Below are 12621 nucleotides of genomic sequence, written 5' to 3' on the forward strand. Positions count from 1 at the left end.
TGACTCTAGAAAAGACAAGTGACCTGAATGGACCTATGAGAAAAATGAGGCTGAATTCATCAATAAATTACCCACAAAGGAAAGACCAGGCTCTAGGGGCTTATTTGCTAATCTAAGCTTCACAGAGAATAAGATGAAACATTTCTTTTTCTAAAAGGCCAGATTTGCCCCAGGAACAAAACCAGACAAAGCCATGCAATAAAATTCCAGACAACAGCCTGTGAAAACACAATTCTTCAACAAACTAACAAACCATACATGAAAGCCAAAATTAGCACCATAATAAAAAAAGGATTTGTAAAGAGAATGCAAATGATCTACCATGAAACCCAACCAATGTAATATACAATATCATTGGAGTATCAAAACCCACAATGAACATTGAAAAAGGTCTTTAATAGCATCCAACACCTTTTAATGAAACAACAGTCAATAAGCTAGGAAGATAAAGTAACTTCTTCACAGGATAAAAGCAGTCTACCTGAGGATACAGGTGAGGTGGGGGGATATACTTAATACCATATTCTAATAGTGAAAGACTAGTAATTTTCTCCCTAAGACCAGGGACTATATAAAGATTCTGCTTTTAACATTGCACTGGATGTCCTAGCCATGGTAATTAGGAAGGAAAAGTAATTTTGGACAAGCAGTAGTGCAATTATTAAAACTGCATAATCTGCACATAAAAAAGTCAACATAGAACAGGATTAAAATCCACTTGACTAAGAGGTTCAACATGGGGTGATTCAGCTCAGTGAAGAGTGCTTATCTAGCATTCTAATGGTCCTAGGTTCAATCCCTGCATCAAAAAACAAAACAAAACAAAACAAAACAAAAAAAAAAAAAACAAAAAACAAAAACGCCAATAAGCTTATCAGAGTTGCTGGATACTAAGTCAAGATCGAGAAACCCAACTGTTCATTTGCTTGCAATGAATATATCAAAATTGAAACAGTTGTATTTACAATATCATCAAAAACATACAAGAAAATTAACAAGGGCAAGAGTTACACTCTGAAAAGCACAAATCATTGTTAAAAAATTGAAGATCTAAATAAACGTGAAAACATGCCATATTCATGAATGAAGACTGAAATTAAGATGATTAAACTCTCCAAACTGATCTACATACAGATTTTCAAGTGACTCTTCTATGACAGTGACAAACTAATTCTAAACTCTGATGGAATTCCAAGGGACTCAGAATAGCTAAAAATCATTGAAAGGATTATATAGTTAGGATTCACATTTCCCAATTTCAAAATTGTCAAAGAAGCAAGAGTCATCAAGAGTGTGGAGTACTATGTATGATAGACACAGATCAACATAATAAAATTGACAGTCTTGACATGACCCACATGTCCATAACAGCATATTCCACGGAGCATTCATTCAGCGGGGACTTGTGTCTTAAATAATGGTGTGGCAGCCAGAAAGCAACACAAAAAGAGGGAGACTGGACTTGACTCTCAGGATAAGTCAGAAACTAGAAAATTCAGAAGACAGTGGTGAAGCTGTATGATCCCAGATCTCAAATTTGGCAATGAAAAAATCCCTACCCCCTCCACACATTAATAAATCATTTTTTAAAGTATTAATGAGAAACTAGAGGGATTAAGACCTTCATATGTATGTAGGAATATAAAATGGAACCATACTTTGAAAAGTAGACTGGTAGTTCCTCAGTGTTTCAACAACAGTTCCCATATGATCCACAACTAGGCATTCACTCTGAAGGAAATAGAAGCCTGCAGCTACATCAATCCCATCCACAATGCCCTCCACAGGTTGTTCAGAGAGAAACAACCCATTAATAGGTGGGTAAAAATACTGCCCAATATCTATCAAATGGATTATTCTAAAACTAAGTATGTGATGACTGCATATACTTGGGAATGTAAGTCTCAATGAATAGCTATTAAAAAATATTCTGGATTATCCTGAGTGAGGTAATCCAGATTGAGAAAGACAAACATGGTATGTACTCACTCATAGGTAGATATTAGCTGTAAAATAAAGGATAATTTATTCTACAGTTATCCTTTGATATGCTACAATCCACAGACCCAGAGAGGCTAGGTAACAAGGAGGGCTCATGGGGGGGATGCCCAAATCTCCCTGAGAAAGGCAAATAGAAGAGATTTCATGAGTGGATTAAGGGCAGGTGGGGATGGGAACATGAGCAATCAGGTTGTGGGGTGGGCAGAGAGTGAGAGTACTGAAAGAGACTACTAGAAGTGGGGGGGGGGGCACATTTCAGGGTCAGATAAAGACCTGGCAGAAGAGAATCTCCCAGGAATCTATAAGGATGACCCCAGCTAAGACTCCTAGCAATAGCAGATATGTAGCCTGAACTGGTCATCTCCTGTGACCAGATTGGTACCTAGCCCAATTGTCATCAGAGAGGCCTCATCCAGCATCTGATGGAAACAGGTGCAGAGACCCTCAGCCAAACATTAGGCAGAGCTCGGGGAATCCTGCAGAAGAGAGGGAGGAAGGACTGTAGGAGCCAAAGGGGTCAAGGACACCACAAGAAAGCTCTCAGAATCAACTAACCTGGGCTCAGAGAGACAACCAGGGAGCCTGAATGGGGCTGACCTAGGTCCTCTGATATGTGTTAGTGTTGTGGAGCTTGTTCCTCTTATGGACTCTAACAGTGGGGCAGGACTGTCTCTGACTCTTTTACTGGCTTTTGGGACCCTATTCCTCACACTGGGTTACCCATGTATTAAGCCCAGCCTTAATACTCCATGGCAAGGTGCTTAGTCTCACTGTAACTTGATACACCATGTTCTGTTGCTGTCCATGGGAGGCCTGCCCTTTTCTGACTAGAAATGAAAGAGGAGTGAAGTGATGGGGAGTGGGGGGCAGAAGAAAGGAGGGGGGGGAGACTAAGGGGAGAGGAGGGAGGGGGAACTTGGCCAGGATGTAAAATAAATAATTAATTTTAAAAAAATGTTCTGGAGCCAAAAGCAGGGCTTTGGGGCTAGAAGTTACTCCTTTGGCCTGTGAGCCTAACGGTTACTCATCACAATAAAGCCTCATGTCTTGTGGGGAGATACAGCGAGGACCAACAGCCCCTCTGCCTCTCTAGTTGTGTCTGCACTCACCTTTGCCATCACATAAATGGCACACATTAACAACTGGTCCAGATGTCTGTCCATCATCAGTTCAGGACACTGGATTAGAGAGAATTCAAAACAGGTCCAAATCTTTTTCCTCAGTTCATCTGAAATATCTAGTTTTGCACAAAGATCCCGAAGGCGGACACCTGCTAAGTGATAAACCTAACAGAGAAACAAGAATATTTCAAATCTTATTTCATAGTTATACTCCCCAAGCTTGTAGTCCAGGAAGGGTATGTGAAAAATTACCTTTCTAAAGAAAAGTGATAACGAGCTCGTCTTCCGGGTTCTAATGCTGCTGGTTAAAGGCTGGCCTTGTTTCTGCTGTTGTCCACCAATCTGTTGAACGGCCACCTGACCAGGGACTTGCAAAGTTGTTCCTGTCACCTGTTGGGAACTCAGGCTTCCAGCCAGGGCTTGAGCACTGAGGGGCTGGAGAGAGCCAGCCACTGCTTGGGCCTGGCCCCCAACATTGACTTGGACCGGGAAGAACGTTATCCCTCCGTTCTCATTGGCAATACCTAGTTTATTACAAAAAAGGAAAAGAACCTGTTCATGAGTCTACCCTTTCTTTCCTCTCCGTCTTCCATCCTTGCAATTTTTTTCTGACATTCTTTCAAAATCTTAAGTGACTTTCTGACATAAAATGCCAGAGAATTCAATACCTAACTCTGCCTTCCTTACCTTGTACAGGAATGGTCACTGTTTGTCCATTATTGGCTGTGACAGTAGCTGTTGCCATGGTGACCAAGGTCTGTCCAGGAACTGGTGTGACAGAAACAGCCTCCCCAGATACATTCTGCACAGGGACAGCATTGACTAGGGGCTGGGGGGGGATGCGCCCAGATGTGCCTCCTTCAGAGGGGCTATCATTCTCAAATAGTCGCCTTCTGGTAGTACTGACTGTTGGGGAACTGTACCTCTCAAATAATGTGGTTGGGGATGTTATACCTACAATCAAAAGAAACAGACTATTTAACACAGAAACAGATCTGACTTCCACTTAAGCGCTTGTTCAAAAGGAAATATAGTGTTTTAAATACTTCATAAATTTTAAAGCAAATAAAATGTACAGAAGTCATAGTATACCCATAATTTACTCCAGTGAAAATTCAAGAGAAAGCATTTCACAAAGGACATGTCCTCTGTCTGGTAGTATTCTCTTGGTCTTCCTTCCCACAAATCAAACTGGACCTGGTTTTTCCACCACCTTGTCCTCGACCACCTCATCCCCCATCACGTCGTTCCCCTCCACTTCATCCTCTACCATACTTTTTTTTTTCTTGGCTTTTTCAAGACAGGGTTTCTCTATGTAGCTTTGGCACTTTTCCTGGAACTCACTTTGTAGCCCAGGCTGGCCTCGAACTTACAGAGATCTGCCTACCTCTGCCTCCCGAGTGCTGGGATTAAAGGTGTGCGTCACCACTGCCCGGCTCCTCTACCATACTTTGATGTAGAGGTAATGTAAGGAATTATTTAATTTCCCCCCATACTCAAATTTTAACAAAGACATTACCTGACTAGGAGACATGATGACATGTCATCCAGCAGTATTCTCCCTCAGCTGCTATGAATATTCCTCTGTCTTTTCCACATAGGGAAGATTACCAACATTTCATATTCTTTAGTAAGGTAGACATGTATGGTTTAGATTTAATAAACTTAGTTTTAAATAGCTTTATTGAGATATGATTCATGTGCCATACATTTCATTCACTTAAGTTATATAATTCAGTGGCTTATATATTAAATAATTTTTAAATTGTTGCAAAATGTAATATATCAGCATTGGCCATTTTATTTATTTATTTATTTTTTTTTTTGGTTTTTTGAGACAGGGTTTCTCTGTGTAGCTTTGCGCCTTCCCTGGAACTCACTTGGTAGCCCAGGCTGGCCTCGAACTCACAAAGATCCTCTTGGCTCTGCCTCCCGAGTGCTGGAATTAAAGGCGTGCGCCACCACCACCCGGCTGCATTGGCCAATTTAAATACATATATACAGTATTGTTTAACTATTAACACTTTCTTAAATGTTCGGGTTTTTTTTGAGACAAGGTCTATGTAGCTTTAGGTGTCCTAGAACTCACTATTTAGTACAGGCTGGCCTCGAACTCACAGAGGCCCCTGCCTCCCAAGTTCAAGGATTAAAGAAATGCACTGCCGTGCTCAGAACAACTTTTTTTTTTTCTTTTCTTAGTCACTCTAAACAAGAACTAACTGTTAAGGCTTAGTTTATTTTTAAGTATTCTTACTAATGTGTGCATTTTTGAAATGTATTTTTTTCTCCCAGGTCCACCTATAAGACCTGCATAATAGTAGCTCTTTCAAATTTAAAAATAAAAGTAGGGAGATCATAACAGACACCAACGAGAGTGAATCCTGAAAGCTGTGTCTTAACATTCTCTGCGTTACAAGACATAAAGACTAGGACAGAGTGGGGACCCAACCATGTAAATTCATAAAGAGAGAAGTAGCAAGTGCAAGAAACAGAAGTTTGATGTCAAATTTTAATTCACAGACTTGGGAAGTGAAAACTACAAAAAAGGGTCTGAGAAAGACCAGCTTATCAGATCTGACACCAGCTCTGTGTGACTGAAAGCAGTTCTTTGAGGAATGAGAAAGGGCCAGAGATGGCTCAGCACTTTAGAGCACTTGCTCTTGCTGAGGGCCTGGATTTGGTTCTCAGCACCCACATGGTGGCTCACAACCATCCATAACTCCAGTTACAGAGGATCCAACACTGTCTGACCTCTGCAGGCACCAGGAACATACATAGTGCATAGACATTCACGCAGTTGAAACACTCATAAATCTAAAAACAATTTTTAAATGAGAAAATTTCATAAAGCATTTAATTAGTGAGTTAGTTTGGTTTTCTGTTATTGTTTTGAGTCAGGCTCATTATGTAGCTAAAGCAGACTGGCCTTAAAGTTAGGATCCTCCTACCTTAGCCTTCCAAGTGCTGAGAGTACAGGAGTGAACACCACACCTGTATCATCTAGGTTTCCTGAGTAGGCACTGAGAGTAAACGACTCACAACTGATCCTTTCATAGCCAGTACTTATCAAGTGCATTATAAACGGACCCAGTGACAGCGGGTTCCAGTGGATTCAGAGCACTCTGGATTGCTGTGTAATTGTTCTCTGAGACTTACAACTGATCCTTTCATAGCCAGTACTTATCAAGTGCATTATAAATGGACCCAGTGACAGCGGGTTCCAGTGGATTCAGAGCACTCTGGATTGCTGTGTAATTGTTCTCTGAGACTTACAACTGATCCTTTTATAGCCAGTACTTATCAAGTGCATTATAAACGGACCCAGTGACAGCGTGTTCCAGTGGATTCAGAGCACTCTGGATTGCTATATAGTTGTTCTCTGAGACTTACAACTGATCCTTTTATAGCCAGTACTTATCAAGTACATTATAAACTGACCCAGTAACAGCAGGGTTCCAGTGGATTCAGAGCACTCTGGATTGCTATATAGTTGTTCTCTGAAAACAGCTGGGGGGCTGGAGATGCACTCTATAGTAGGATGTGTACTTTGCATTTGGGAGGCCCTGGCTTCAATCTCCAGCACCGAAGTGAAAAACAGAAAAGAAACTCAAAGAAAACAGACCCCCATACATAAATATAAACCTTGCACCTAGGCAGTCATCTGAGGTGCCAGCTAAACCCTAGGCTGTATTTTCTGTACTTCTTGGGCCAGCAGAGATGTCACATTTACCTAAGTAGCACAGCTCCAGTGACAAAGCTGAACATGGTCCAGCCATGGAGTCACCCTGTCTCGATGGCTTATCTGGATCTAACTGGATCTCATAGCTCCGTGTTTAAGAGTCAGGTGTGCTGGTACACACCTGTATTCCCAGCTGTGCCAGGCCTTGAGCCTGAAGGACCAAGGATTGGAAATCAGCCTGGCCAACATAGTGAGACTCCTATCTCTAATACACAAAACAAAACCATAAAAAGGAAGAGATATTTGAAAGAACGAGAGAATTCACTGAGAATTCTATAGTTAGCAATGTAAGTTTTTCCCATTTTTGCCCTTTTGTGTGTGTGTGTGTGTTTTTTTTTTGTTTGTTTGTTTTTGTTTTGTTTTTTCGAGACAGGGTTTCTCTGCGTAGCTTTGCGCCTTTCCTGGAGCTCACTTGGTAGTCCAGGCTGGCCTTGAACTCACAGAGATACACCTGGCTCTGCCTCCCGAGTGCTGGGATTAAAGGCGTGCGCCACCACCGCCCTGCCGCCTTTTGTGTGTTTACAGATGAAAATTCACTTGCAAATGAAGACCAAATTAAATGTAAAGTGTTTTAAAAAGATACCTGTAAGCATGGCACGGTGATGCACTCCTGTAATCCTTGTATTGGGGATGTGGAGACAGGAGGATCTAGAATTCAAGGTCAGCCTGGTCTATATAACCAAACCCTCTCTCAAAATTTTTTTTATGTTCTTAATAGTCCTTAAAAGCATATTTAAGGTAGGTGTGCTGGTACACACCTGGAATCCAGAATTTGGAAAGTGAACAGTCAGGAGTTCAGGGTCATCACTGGTCACATAGCAAGTTCAAGGCCAGCCTGGACTACACCAGACCCTGTCCTAACCCTCTTGCCCAGAAAGAAGCATTGTTAAGTGATCAGTATGTCCCTAAAAGACCGACTGTTCTTTGCTCTGCATGGCCTATTAACTTTACTTACAGGCTTAGATGAATTTTAAATATCTAGATTCAAGACTCAAAAACATTCCTCTTAGTATTTTAAACTTACTTCTTCCAAGTCCTCCAGCATCAGCGCGTACTTCACTCACCCTTCTTGGGGTTAAGGGAGAGCCAGAAATACAAATTTCATCTGTTCTTTCTAGGTTTTGAGGTGGCATGACCTATAAAGAATTGTTTGCACAAAATCTTATAGTAAAAAAACATTTCACTAGAAATACAGTAATAGTCTAAGGCAAAAGGAAACAATTTTGTCTGATTAGTTATTTCTTAATAAAATTACTAAAACTAAAATCCTCAGTCTTAAAAGATTCAAACCAGATACTAAATACTATATCTGAACCAGTGTTCCTTACTGATTTGAAAGGTCAGAATAGCAGCCTCAATTTTTACTGTCATGGAAATCTTGAGTGCAGTTACAGGTTCCTCGAGGAACTGGATTCTGTTTCCTCTTTGATACAGGAAAAAACCATTAGCCACACTGCAAACCCCTGTCCCCCAAAGGGCAGACCCCAGCTCAAACTGATCTCTGTAGCACGGGGACTGTAAACAATATTGATGTGCTTCTCTTACAAACAGACGTTTAGATACTGTCACAAACCTCTTCACACGTTGGGACTCTGTTTTCATTATCTCTAATTCTGTCCCACAGTGGGGACTCTGTTTTCCATGCCAAATGATCTAAAATTTGTTCTTCAATCTGATTGAGGTGTTTGACCACTTCTCTGCAAAGACCATCTTCTGCTCTAATAAATATTTCTATTACCTGAAATAAAGAAAATTCCCTGTTTAAGTGAGTAATAATTGCTATGATCTTATGAGTATAAAATTAAAATGAAATGTCTAAATGCTTTTTAAAATAGTCACAAAATTTATCAGAAATGACAAGTTTAATAATGCAATACCACATGTAGCAAGCTGCTCTTCCTTTTATAATCTCTGTAAATAATCACATATGAATATAAAATATTTTGTACAATTGTATATTTCAAAATTTATAGACCAAAAATATACTTCATACATTAAGCCTGAAAACAGTACTCTTAAATTTTTATATTAAAATTTGGATATATAATTCAGAGGTAGAGTATGTGCTTGTAGGCTGAAGGCCATGGGCTCACTTTCCAGTATCAATAATACAAAAATAGTATTAAAAATCTCTGAACACAAGCCGAGTGTGGGGGCTCTTGCCTGTAATCCTAGTACTCAGGAAGTAAAGGCAAGAGAATCAAAAGTTTCAAGTTATCCTTGAGTTTGATGCCAGCCTGGGCTAGATGATACCCCGTTTCAAGAGTAAATAAGTAGGATTATACAGAACTAAATTTTTTCTGAAGCTATCTTCAATACTAAGCTTTCACAAATAAGAAAGACTGATGTACAAGATACACAAATTAGTGACGTGAATGCTTCTCTTTTAGAAAGATTGATTTTTTTTTTTTTTTTTTTTTTTTTTTTTTTTTTTTTTTTAGGTTTTTCGAGACAGGGTTTCTCTGTGTAGCTTTGCGCCTTTTCCTGGAACTCACTTGGTAGTCCAGGCTGGCCTCGAACTCACAGAGATCCGCCTGGCTCTGCCTCCCGAGTACTGGGATTAAAGGCGTGCGCCACCACCGCCCGGCAGAAAGATTGATTTTTAAGTCACATGCGTGTCTTTATGCCCTGTGTATGGATGGGAAGGAAGCCAGAAGAGGGTCTCAGGTCCTCTGAACCTGGAGTTGACATGGGTGCTGGAAACTGAACTCAGGTCCTCTGCAAGAGCAGGAAGTGTTCTTCACTGCTGAGCTGTCTCTCTAGTCCCAGCATCCCCTCTTCTTACCCCTCCCCCTTGCCTCTCTTCTGCCCTTCCTTTCTGAGACAACCCTTGCTATGTAGCCCAGGTCAAGCTTGCAATTCTCCTACCTAAGCTTTCCGAGTACTGGCTTATAGGTGTAACCCACTACATCTAGCTCCTTTTTAGCTCTTCAATCACAGTATTCTGCAGCCCTTTGGCAGATGGTAGAAATCAAATGAATGTTTCAGCCAAAAGGGATCTGCCACACTATTGTATATTACAAGAATTTATATAGGTCTTATGACTGTTTCTCCTTTGTTCCCTACATAGAGATTATTAAATATTTAATAGGATGGATTTATATGTTTAATGTGAACAAGGTGTTCGCAAGAGGTTTGTCTCATTCATAATCATCAGTATAATTTTCAAATACCTTATAAAAATGATAATGTGGTACATCAAATATTTCAGCAATAAATGGAAAATTCCCAGGAGGCTTATAGGAAAAAGTGACAACCTCAAGGCAGCAGGCCAAGAGTGACTTATGGAATGCATCTTGTTCCAGAACACCCTATAAAACAAAGTAACATTTAGAAACAGTAGCTGACACTAAAAACACATTTCATATCATTAGTTTAAATGCACTTATCTTTTTATTAAAATATAGATTAAAGGAATATATAAGAATTTCTAAAAACTTATGCTATGAAATACTTTTTAAAAGGTATTTAAAAATGATAAGCAAGTCTTTTGAATATGAGAAAACTGCAACCCTATGTATTGCTGGTGGGAACATAAAACATAAAATGCTGCTATGGAGAACAATATGATGGCTCTAGGAAGTTAAACATAAAATTACTGTATGAGGTTAGGGATGTAGCTCTGTGGCAGAACACTTGCCTCATCTAAGTGAGATTCTGGGTCCAGTCTCCAGAGCTACGGTATGTTACACCAATTCTAATTCTAGTAATAAAGAACCCTAAAGGACCAAAGGCAAGCACTCCAAATAGACGCCTGCAAACCAGCATTCATAGCAGCATTGTTCACAACAGCCAAAGGCAGAATGATCCCAGTGTCTACCAACAAATAAGTCACAAACAAAAGGTTTAAACACAAGGAAAGACGCTGTAAAACTTGCTAGAACATAGCTAAACAGTGAGAGCAAACTTAAGTCAAACACAAAAGGACAAATATGATTCCAACCATGTGAGGAACCCAGAAGAGGTAAACCCAAAAAGCTGGAAGACAGTACACAGAGGGCCAGAGAGAAGGCTGAATGGAAAATTCGTGTTTAATGGGTGGAAGGAAGATGGTGGGGATAATGGCTACAAACCACTGTTAATGTCAATGGACTGTAACCTTCAGGAGGATTAAAAATGCTTTAAGTATCTTTCATCATAATAAAAACATTTAAAAAATTATTTAGATGAACATACAGATACCTACTTAATATTAGTCCCCAAATTGTAGCCATGGCTTATATGCTTGCTATTCAGTGTGTGTTTCACACAGAAAGTTAAGTTATAAAGCGGCCCCTTAGTGCATACAGCCATGTAATATACATCAAGAGCACTTGTCAGTGTTGCAGAGACCTGGGTTCAGTGGCCAGCACCCACATGGTGGCTCACAACCATCTGTAACTCCACTTTCAGAGATTCCAACACCCTTTTCTGACCTTTGAGGGTAGCAGGCATACACATGGTGCATATACATAAGCATGCAGGCAAAACACTCATACACATAAAATAAAAGCCAAAAAAAAAAGTTAAAAACAAACCAAAAAAGAAATGTAAGTCAAGCATAGTAATATGCCACTGTGATCTCAGCAATTGGGAAACCGGGGCAGGAAGATTAGAATTTAAGGCCAGTGTGGGTTACACTAAGTTCAAGGTCTACATGGACTACATAGTAAGACTTTGTCTCAAATTTTAACAAAAGAAAAAAGGGCTAAATGTAAACAGTTACAAGGAATTCAAACTAATTACTGGCCAATTTTATAACTTGAAAAATATCATTTTAAAAATTAGCTGTATTTTTTTTTTTTTTTTTTTGTCTGAGTGTTTCACCTACATGTTTTCTGTGTCCCACTCTCTGGCACTCTAGTGCCTGTGGAGGCCAGAAGAGGGCATGAGATATCCTGGGACTAGAGTTAAACAGTGGTTGGCATGTGGGTGCTAGGAATTGAACCCACGTCCCCTGCAAAAGCAGCCAATGCTTTTAGCTGCTGAGTCATCTTTTTTCTTTTCTTTTCTTTTTTTTTTTTTTTTTCCCCCGAGACAGGGTTTCTCTGTGTAGCTTTGCGCCTGTCCTGGAACTCACTCTGTAGACCAGGCTGGCCTCGAACTCACAGAGATCCACCTGCCTCTGCCTCCCGAGTGCTGGGATTTAAGGAATAAGCCACCACCGCCCGGTTTACTCTTTTTTTCTTTCTCTTTTTCGTTGTTGTTGGAGACAGGGTTCCTCTGTGTAGCCCCTGCTTTCCTCAGACTTAATCTGTACACCAGACTGGCCTCAAACTCAGAGATCTGCCTGCTTCTGCCTCCCAAGTGCTAGAATTACAGGTGTATGCCAGCACCGCCCAGCACAAAATTAGCACTCTTAATTGTAAAGATTTCTCTTTTACATCAATGTGAATTAAATGTAGACAACCATGAAAGTACTATAATATTTTCACATTTCTCACATTTCATGTTCCTAGCCTTAATTTTTCAAACTGAACAGTTCTAGTTTTCCCTAGCTTTATCTTTGTAAGAGATTATTTTAATTGCTACATAAAATTATGTACAATTGTAAGACACTTGTGTTTACAAGGCATTGTATTGGTTTATTAAAGATCATTTTGGAAAAAAAAATATTTTTTTTAAAATGATAGTCCCCAAGACCTTGCAATGCTAAGCAGTCACAATGAAATGAAATTCATCCCCAGCCCTTCTTTGGGGTTTTGTTGTCTAATTTTAATTTTAGGCATGGCCTCACAAAGTTGCACAGGATGCCCTCAAACTTGTTATGAAGCCCAGGCA

General features: G+C 40.0%; 1 protein-coding gene across 3 annotated transcripts in view; it reads right to left on the minus strand.

Annotated features, from left to right (window-relative positions):
• The window catches only part of Rbl2 (RB transcriptional corepressor like 2), a 54066-nt gene that overhangs the window by 13768 nt on the left and 27677 nt on the right, over positions 1-12621 (minus strand). For 2 of the 3 annotated variants that reach the window (XM_042277322.2, XM_042277323.2), the window contains 6 exons: positions 10035-10172; positions 8435-8599; positions 7886-7997; positions 3810-4076; positions 3375-3646; positions 3111-3287 (listed from right to left, as the gene is read on the minus strand). In XM_042277322.2, coding sequence (XP_042133256.2) covers positions 3111-3287; positions 3375-3646; positions 3810-4076; positions 7886-7997; positions 8435-8599; positions 10035-10172 — 1131 coding nt within the window. The remainder of the gene's footprint in view (positions 1-3110; positions 3288-3374; positions 3647-3809; positions 4077-7885; positions 7998-8434; positions 8600-10034; positions 10173-12621) is intronic. The other variant, XM_076571723.1, reaches the window with a different exon arrangement.

This window comes from Peromyscus maniculatus, chromosome 5 (genome assembly GCF_049852395.1).
Source record: "Peromyscus maniculatus bairdii isolate BWxNUB_F1_BW_parent chromosome 5, HU_Pman_BW_mat_3.1, whole genome shotgun sequence".
NCBI lineage: Eukaryota > Metazoa > Chordata > Mammalia > Rodentia > Cricetidae > Peromyscus > Peromyscus maniculatus.